At 35.3% G+C, this 9,897-nt stretch overlaps 1 protein-coding gene across 1 annotated transcript in view; it reads right to left on the bottom strand.

The window, feature by feature from the left end:
• The window catches only part of egf (epidermal growth factor), a gene marked incomplete at both ends in the record, with an annotated part of 21,876 nt that extends 12,229 nt beyond the window's left edge, over positions 1-9,647 (bottom strand). Inside the window, 7 exons of the mRNA XM_079250057.1 lie at positions 2,812-2,934; positions 3,234-3,347; positions 3,472-3,674; positions 4,231-4,458; positions 4,847-5,028; positions 6,584-6,783; positions 9,521-9,647. Coding sequence (XP_079106183.1) covers positions 2,812-2,934; positions 3,234-3,347; positions 3,472-3,674; positions 4,231-4,458; positions 4,847-5,028; positions 6,584-6,783; positions 9,521-9,647 — 1,177 coding nt within the window. The remainder of the gene's footprint in view (positions 1-2,811; positions 2,935-3,233; positions 3,348-3,471; positions 3,675-4,230; positions 4,459-4,846; positions 5,029-6,583; positions 6,784-9,520) is intronic.
• Between the last annotated feature and the right edge of the window lie 250 nt (positions 9,648-9,897).

Here is a 9,897-nt window from a genome sequence, read left to right as displayed (position 1 = left end):
AATGAAAATGATGCATAATGATGAAAGCATTTCCAGGTTATTTTTAGGCCTAGCTGGTGCAGATGATCAGGGTGAGCAAAAAACTTCTTAGACCATGTTCTGGTACAATCCATTTATGAAAGCAGACATAATCCCATTGAAAAGGTAGAAAGTGTGATGAGAAGCTCAGTCAGTGAGAATGATGTAATGTTAGCTCACAGTAGAGTGGCATTGCCTGTATGAGTGAAACTTGGCCAGGAATACAGTCAGGCCAAGAGTCTGATGTGAAAAGTTGCCCTCTGCCAAATGCTGAAGCCAAAGCTGTATCTCAAATGAATAAATCAGCTTGCAATTCTTTCTTGATACTTTATTCTTTTGAGCATGTTGCCAACTAGTAATTGTACATTAATATCAGGTATATTAATAAGAGTGGTTTCATTATTACTAGGTAATGCTTAAAAAACTAATTAAAAGCACAAGAATATGTGAGTACATGTTTCTTTCTCTCCACATATTGTGCATTGAAATTAAGATGAGTATTGGTTAAGTTACTGATTCGATTCAATTCAGTTCAGCTTCATTTGTATTGTGCTGCAACAATGTCGTCTCAGGACACTTTACAGACACATCAATTCAAGTCAATTTGTGAAAGATAGCCTATTAGACACCAACTATTGTATCAAATCTTGACTTCAATCGCCCATCCTGAGTATACATAATATTTTGTAATTATCTAAATGAATACTGATTCCAAAGAAATTTAATAATAATGATCTAATCCAATATTGTCATTCAACAATGCCTTAAGTATTTTTTTATTTTATTTTTCTAAATACACGAAAAACTGATTTCTTGTAGCTATCTGGGTCAGTTTTTTGTGTTTTTAGAAAAACCTGAAAAAAAAGAGTTAGGTCATTATTTTAAAAGGGCAACAGCATGTTTTTTTTCTTGTTATACAGTCTTCCACTATGTAAATGTCAGATAACAAAAGCAGCACATGTATTAGAAAACAGGGCCGAACAAAAAAAAAGAAACATTTTTTTTTCTCAGTTTTTTTTGTTAATGTTTGTTTACAACACAGAATCCATGTGCCGCCCAGTTGTAGTTTGTAATCTCCGTCGTCATCTCCATTGTCTAGCGTGCGAACTTGGTCGCATGTGTGTTCTCTACTGGACCTTGGCAAAGGTTATCTGCTAAATAGCTTAGATGGACAAAGCTGCTGACAAGATATGTTCCCTACTACAAATGTCACCTCATCATATAATCTTATTGTGTCCATGAAGCTTTCCCATTGTCTTGGCTGTGAACCAGCAAGATTAGAAAAGAAGAGATTAGGATTAGAGCTGGACGGATACAGCAGACACCCAGTATTGGCTGATAAAATTATCCATCACGTTTATAACTGGAGCTGTTTATATATCAACTGATATTCTATTTCAGAGATATTTCTTTTTCTAAAAATAGATCATTGAAAAATTTGGTAATATTGTCTGTTTATAGTCAACAGTGTAGCTCTGATTTCATTGCTGCACTGTGAGTGTGCAGCACATCCAAGCAAGCTGTGGTGCAGAATCAGGCAGTGTTTTTTATAATAGGTCACCAACTAGTTTAGGAAATACAGCTCTGGTTTAGGAGAAATAATCTTTTAACCGTAGGACTGTAATTCAAATATGTTTTACTTTGTTATCAGATTAAAATATTAAAATGAAATGGTAAAAGACACACCCGCACTAATAAATTCCCACACAATAGGAGAAAAGTATAGGTTGTTGTTGTTTATTTTAGAGTGAAATCTTTCCACACATTCCTCCATGACTGCAGTCCATATGTTTGTGTCAATATATTAGATTGTCTGAGTTATCTACTTACTAAAAAGGGCTTTTGTTCTGCTGGAAGACAACAGATCTGCATTATAACAAACAGGAAGAGCTATTCATAGTAGTACAAGTGAAACAACGGGATAGTAAAAGGTTTGTCTGAAAGCAACATAATGTTCGAATGTGTAGGTATTCAAAATACTTTAGGTACCGGTATTTGTTTAAGAAACTACTTTAGCATTTTTAACATAACTCAGCACCCCCCTTTTCAGATCAGAAAAAGAAATAGTGTGAAATAACTGCTTCTTTCTTGTATGCAGTGTTGCTGCTTCCATTGGCTTTACACAGCCAAGCAGTTAAAGTGTTGTTAGGCCTTTAAGAGTGTGACAAAGTGTCACTCTTCTGACCCAAGTAACCTAACACACAATTGGGAGCTCACATATCTCTAGTCTGTCTGGACGTCCATGACCCAGACTTTTTATAGGATCTCTAAGGTCAAAGTAAAGTCTGGTAGACAAATACCAGCTTTAAAAGCAACACAGAGGATCTCATCTTTCATCAATGTTACATTTATTATGTTGATTAAAACAACTTTTTGAATAAAATGTTCATTTTACAGATATTTTTCTCCTTTTATTGTGCAAGGATGAACCACAATTATGCCTTAATTATTATAGATACCACGAAAGGAAGGACATGCCTCCATATTCTGTAATGTGATGTTGATCTCTTCAAGCTTAATGGGTTAAGAAGATATTTCATGATTGTTTTGAAATCAGTTCATGAGTTCATGTTCATGAAAATATCCAACTTAACAGTTTGGGTTGAGTGGGTTATGTGTAAATGTCTCTAATTCCATCTACCATTACCAAGTGTTTTCTACTGGGAACATAATTACCATGTAAACTTGGGAGGAAATGCTTTTTTTCTGTGTGACGTAAGTTATTTGTCCTCATAAAATCACCATAATGAAAATTAAGGATTGCTATATAATCAACATTTTGATGTAACTTACCTCGACACGTTTTCCTGTCTGGTAGGAGGGCATATCCTTTGGGGCAGGTACAGAAATAAGAGCCTGGAATGTTTTCACAACCAAGAGAGCAGCCGTGGTTCCAGTGGGCACATTCATTTACATCTGTGCCACACAGACAAATATAATGATATAAGCTTTTTTTTTTTTAAATTTCTTTTAAAGTAGATGTAAATATCATAATGTAGTTAATTTGTTCTTATAGAATATCCTTAATTCAAGTAGGAGTGTATATTTGCAGCAGATAACTCAGCAGTGGCCTGATAGTCCTCTCATGACAGTCAGTCATGATTTTGTTGTTGTTTTTCAGTCCTTAATAAGTTCCTAACTTGTGAAAGTGAACAAATATGATATTGCTTTAATTGTTTAGGTTGTTGACATTGTCTGTAAGATTCTGTACCAACCTTCACAATAACTGCCTTGTTTGCTTGGCTCGAAGCCTTCACTGCACAGGCAAACCCCTTGATCTGCTAGACTGGAACACACGTTCACACAATCCCCACTCTGATCATCACAGCCTGTTCGAGAACATTAGCAGTTTTTTTTCATTATTGGAATACTATCACTTCATCACATTTTATTGTATTAGTAAACTAGTAGGGAAATAAAGAGACATTTATATGAAATTCAGTTGTAATTCACCTGGAAAGGGTGATGAAAAGTCTGCTATTGGTTGGTTGAGGGGGTGTACCACTTTGATATCAACAGGAGCCTTTGCCATTTTCTTAATATTTACATCTTCTGGATCCCCACCAGTGTATTTGTTAACTCGTTTCATAATCCGAGATGCTGCATCAGTGTAGTAGAGGTGCTCCAGAAACACTGATATTCCAACCGATTGAGAGCTGTAAAAAAAAAAAAAAAAACCAAGCAAACAAACAAACAAAAAAAAATTAGGTCCATTTCTGTTATTGGTGTAGCAAATCAGGTAAATATACCTGAACATACCTTGGTGAACAACACCAATCAGCACCCACATTTAAAATCACTAACAGGGAAAAGTTATTTCTTAACATTGCATAACTTTATTTATTTATTTATTTAATACAGGCAGTGCATTTTCATAAAAAAAAAACAAAAACAAAAAAACCTGTAAATTTGCCAGAATTAGCCACGCTAATTTTCATCTGCAGTCTCTGGACAGATGTAAAAAGTCACCCCAAAATTACATATTTACATGATTAAATTACTATAATACATATGGTAAAAGTAACATTTAGGCTAAAAGTATGTTAGCGACAGAGCACACTATCAATCAGCACAACAAACAAAATATGTGAAACTCACATACTCACACACAAGGCAACTGATTGTAGTGTTTGTGTAAATATGAGTTTATTTATTTAGTTTTTTTAGTAAATAGTAAAGTAGTAAATAATCAGAATAGAAAATCCTGTTTACCGTAGTGGCTGATCAATGATGTGCAAAGAATTTCCATTGTAGTCACAAGAAGCAATGGCACTTTCTCCTTGCAGACCAAACTGAACCCAGAACAGCCTTTTGTCTTGTCGATCAATCGACAGTGCTTGGAGTTGCTCAGACATCTTAATTAGTGTCGTTTTCCTTTGCCCCATGGTATCCAAACGTTGGACACTTGAAGTCATTCCACCAGAGAGCCAAAACAAAAACCTGCAGAATATCAATATTGAGTTTGGAAGACTTTACACTTAAAAGTTAGCTTTTACAACATTTAGTTATTCACCAGTTTACAATGACTGAATCTAAGTGCTGTGAAGTTTCAAGCAAAATGTGTCTGTTTAAAAACAACAATCAGTGTATTTGATCAGAGAAACGTGAGGCATGTGAGAGTCAGTCTGTCATTTTGCACCTATGTGCCAGCCATGCTTGGTGGAAAGAGATTTATAGTCCTGAAGAGAAAGCATTTATGCAATAGTTCTACACAAGCAAAACTGAAGACATGTTTGTATGTGAAAACCTTTTAAATAGTCTTTTATCCTGAAGAATTTTGGTGTAAAACATGTAAACAAGTAGCCTCATGATAAAAATAAGGGATTACCTGACATTTGGGTCAACACTTATATAACTTGGTTGGGTTAAGTGTCTTAAGAGTGTTCTCTCATTTCCCCCATTTGTATCCATTGTCTTGATCTCCCCCTTTTCTCCATTTGTCCAGTATATACTGTTCCAAATCCAGTCCACTGCAAGCCCTGAGATGTGTTTGTCAAATGAATATAGCTTCTGTAAAACAAACATTGATGTTAATTCATTTAAATCAAAAGTTTCAAAATACCGCAGCTACATTACTGTAAAAATATCCCATATTTACTATCTGTAACTGAACTCCCCACTAATCAACTAGCACATTAAAAGTCACTGGCAGGGAAATGGGGAAGTGCATGGTTGTCATATTGCAATGCAGTGTTCTACAGAAATGCAGGATTCATGTAGATCCTCCAATAAAAAGTACCACCCAGTTAAGCTCTGTTACAGATCAAGCACACTCCCTCTATGAAAAAAAATATTCCAAGATAGCAGCCACCATAGCACACAACAAAAATCTGTCCATGAACAATGGGAGCAAGAGCTCAAGATGTTGACTCCGCCAAGACTGCATGTGCTTTAAAGTAACACTGTACAACTTTCCAACCTTACACCCCATGCTTCTGACCTGCGGTATCCCATGGCTGAAAAACTGCGCTTTATCATTTTTTAATTACATTCCAAAGTGTCACATTTCAGCTGGATTTTGCTTTACAGTACACCACACAGGACCAGCTGGATATCACTGCCTCAAACGCCATGGCGGATTCAGCAAAGAGACACAAGAGGACATTACCGGAGGAAGTGAGGAAAAGAATGTGAGACAGTGACAGAGCAAGGAACAAGACATGAGTCAACATCGGACTGATTTTAACTTGCTGGAGATACCTTAGAGAAGAGATAGGATGCAAGATGGATGCTTAATTAGTTTCCATTGGGGCCATGTGAAAATCTGTCAAAGCTCAGTATTGTTGCTTATATGAGATCTTTGTAAATAATCATGCTTAAAATTTTAAAAATCCAATAGCAACTACCAATAGAAGTGTGAATGCCAATACCTGTAATTTTTTATAAAAATCTGTGTCAAACTTTGCTGCAGCAATTTAGAAACTTTATTAAGAAAGGAAACGGAACTAGGATCAGCTAACAAACTATGTGCAGACTAACACAGCACAAAGGTGAGGAGATACTATTAGTTACAACAGACGTCATCGCCCAGAAAGTGAACAAAAAAGCATTTGTTAAAGGGTTAAAATGTTCAAATGCTTGCTACCATATACTGTATGTACTAAAACTCTAGTTTGCTACTTTGCATTGGGATTTTTCAGTTGAAATTAAGAGTCAGTAATAATCAACTGGAAGAAGAGAAGCTAGTCAATTCTTGTTTTAAATCTTTCCTTCTTGTTGTTAATCAAGTAAGCTGATTAAAATATATAAAAACAAACTCACACATGAACAAATCAATCCTGAATACAACTGGAAACACCTTATCTAGTTAAACTTTGAGAAGATAATTTTTCACACCGATATTCACCTTTAACAAACCATATTTATGGAGGCCCCATCGTTCAACAAGCATAATTCAGAATATCTGCTATAGGCGTCATATTATCAGACAGCAACAGCCCCCTTTAAAGTCATTCATCAATGCAACATCAAGGAGGCCAACTGAATATAACTATATGATCCGAGTACATTATCTGCAACAAAGTTGGAGATGTTTTTAGCAACTTTAGGGTAGTTATGTAATCACCTGTCTGTGTGCTCCTTTCACAGATACTCTGTAAATGACCCCTGTGCGCTTGTCAGCCCAGTAAACTCTTTCTTCTTTGAAATGAAAGTCAAGCAGGATAGAGCTTCCAACACCTGCCACGAGCCGTCTGTGGTTCTTGCCATCGAGGCCCATGCGATGAATGGATTTACCATGACCGAAAATCAGGAAAGGCTGTGAAGCTAAATAAAAACAAACACTCAGTTCAAACAATTCTTAAAGCTCAGCATACTGTGTATAGAGATGATAGTAATTCATTATTTTCAGTTGTATAGTCATTTTTTTGTTGTTGTTGTTTTGTTTTGTTTTGTTTTTGTTTTATTTAAAAAAAAAACTATTTTGATTGCACCCTGCGATGGAATGGCGACCTGTCCAGGGTGTAACCTGCCTTTCGCCCTGAGACTATACGGGGATGGGGTCCAGCTGCCCTGCGACCCTGAATTGGATTAAGTGGTTAGGAAAATGAATGAATGATCTTGATTGTAAAACATTTTAGTATTTGTAAAAACAAAAAAATGTTCTTTTATTGTCAAAACAAATAAATAAGCTGTGGTCCAACCTGAATGCCATTCTATCTTAAGTTACTGTTCTACAGGTATTATAAAGCATTTACAACCATGATCTGTCAAATAACATAAAGATAGAATCTTGAATGGTCCAATAGTGACTAAACTGAGCTCTTAATGCTGTTAATTTGAATCATTGAACCTTGCACCTATGCAGCCAATTGCAGTTTTTTAAGCAATTTGAAAGAAGATTTTTTATATGCACATTCTCAGTTTCAATAAATAAATGTTTTTGTAAGAAGAAGGTAGCTATGGCAGCATTTAGCATTTAAATAACTTCTCCGTCTGGCTTTGCATCACGCCGCTGTTATTGTTGAATTTGCCTGATTAAAAAACCCATTCACTGCTGTAATAAGGTGAAGTCTGTGGCAGCCACAGCTGCTTCTGGATCAAGTCTCGTTCCTTAGCAACAAATGGTTTTCACTGTGTGCTTTCACTCTAGCAAATACTCTGCAATGCATAAAGTGAAAGGCTTGAGCTGTATATTTTCTCTTGCAGGTTTCTGCTTTGGATCACCTCGGCACACTGGTTGAAAAATCTCTTTAACAGTTGTGTGCAGCAGCAATGTTCTTTTTCTCCACTTCTATATAAGACATAAATTTATCTGTTAGAATATGCCCGTTTGTTAGCTAAAGAAAAAAAAAAAAAACAAACTTAGAAAATCTTGGGTGTGAGTTGAAAACTGTTATGGACACTTGTTATGGTAATGACAACATCTTGCCTAACAATAGACACTGCTCTTAACTCTGGAATGACAAAAACAACGAGTAACAACAGACAACAACTTAATGAAATGTCTAGCCTGAGGTCCCCAAAAATGTCTGCTGGTGCTGAGTTACTATTATGCCTGATTGACAAGTTCACAATGTGGTCACCATGATTCATGGCTCAACTCAGTTACTTAGATATTATTGTATGAAATGAAAAGTTTTGTAGTTTTGGTACGGTGACTAAATTTGTTTGACTATTTTCTGTATGTTTAAGTAGAACAGTTACTGCCACGAGTTAATTGTAAAATCCAAACAGAACTTGTGACAGTAATGATTGACAGATTTGGGTCAAATTAGTTGAGTTTATATTTGAACTTGACAGTACTCTACAGTATTTAGCTTTATTTATGTTTGAAATATGAGTTATTACTTGTACAGACTTGTTGGATTAGTGTGTATAGCAATGATTATGCTATAACCCACTGACATACCCCAAAATATACATAAATCAGTTACAGTTTTTCTCAAGTGGATTAGGACCCTCCCAGAAAAGAAAACTCACATTGATTGATTGAAAAAAGAAATAATAAATAAAAATTTTAATAAAATATAAATTAGGGAAAAGAGATACAATTTTTGAACTGTTGCTGAAGAGAATATTTGATATTGATAAGCACTGAGACAGAAGTCTGTTCTGTTTGAAAGTTACAAAAAACACCTAAATGCAATTATTATTTCAAAGGAAGTTGCTCAATTAAAAAATTTCAGGTTCCATCATAATTATATTTATTACTTTTTTTTCTGATTCCGTTGAACTGCAATTCAAAAGGAATTTTCATCAGATTGAAGACTGTTTATATTTATATATATATATATATATATATATATATATATATATGTATATCGTGGGTTTGCCTGTGTGACAACAAAGATAAATACATTAACATTAGGAACTGTACATCATGAAGTGAAAATTCTCATTTTGTATTAGTTGTTGCAATATTGTGCTTAATCAGTATCTGTATAATTTCAAGACCTACTTAAATGCAATTTCTTTTAATAACTGTGTTGTGGCTTCCATATAAGCTCAAGGTTTTGGGATCTGTTTGTTGCAAGTATCCACTGTGAATGAGGATAAGAAGCTAAACCATGGAAAGTGATCCACTACTATGACCTATTCACAACTTTGTGGTAAAAGTAGATCAGCGACAAGAAATTAAGATTTTTAAAAAATGTCACTATTCATCATAACATCAATATAAAATTATCATAAAAGATATGATGTCCTGTTTGCATAAAGCTCACCATCTGGAGACAGGTGGCGTTCCTGTGGTGTCCCACTAAAAACTTGAGCTCAGCCTGAGATACACCCACACAACAGTTTGTCACTGTTAAAAAAATCTTCCAAGTTATTTCATAGCAAACCCGCATAAATAATGTGTTTACTTTTATTTACCTTAATTGCATATTGTTATTATTAGCTACCTCTGGACATTTTTAGTCATTAATATTACTTTTTCATCATTTGATACCACTTCATCTGTTAAAACACATTTCTTTGCTGGAATACAAGAAATTGTATAAACAAACAGAATAACTGAAACATGAGTTATTAGCCACAACTGAAGAGATGTCAGACTCACCCATGCAGCTGCTGTTTCTTCCTGCTCCTGACAGACGCTCATCCCAGCATGCAGTGCTGAGTGCCAAAGTTAAAGTGTTTTGCACCATGAAATATATCAGTGCAGGTGTTATCATGGCAGCCAACATAATCCTGTATATTGATCCTGCTGCGCTTGTTCACTTTGTCTCAGGCATTCCCACTATCATCACTAGCACATAAGAATTCCCGAAAATTAAACAAAGTCTTTTTCTGGAGTCCTTGCATTCTTGTCAAAGGCTTAAAATCCAGTGAGACAGTGGAGATTTACATACCAGGAGCTGCTGCGCTTTAAAGATGCAAACACCACTGAAAAGACTGTGGATTCTCAAATGAGGAGGGTAATACTGACATTGCAGT

Source organism: Telmatherina bonti (genome assembly GCF_933228915.1).
Source record: "Telmatherina bonti genome assembly, chromosome: 12".
Classification (NCBI taxonomy): Eukaryota; Metazoa; Chordata; class Actinopteri; order Atheriniformes; family Telmatherinidae; genus Telmatherina; species Telmatherina bonti.
Note: the sequence above shows the minus strand (reverse complement) of the source record. Positions and strands in the feature narration are given on the sequence as shown.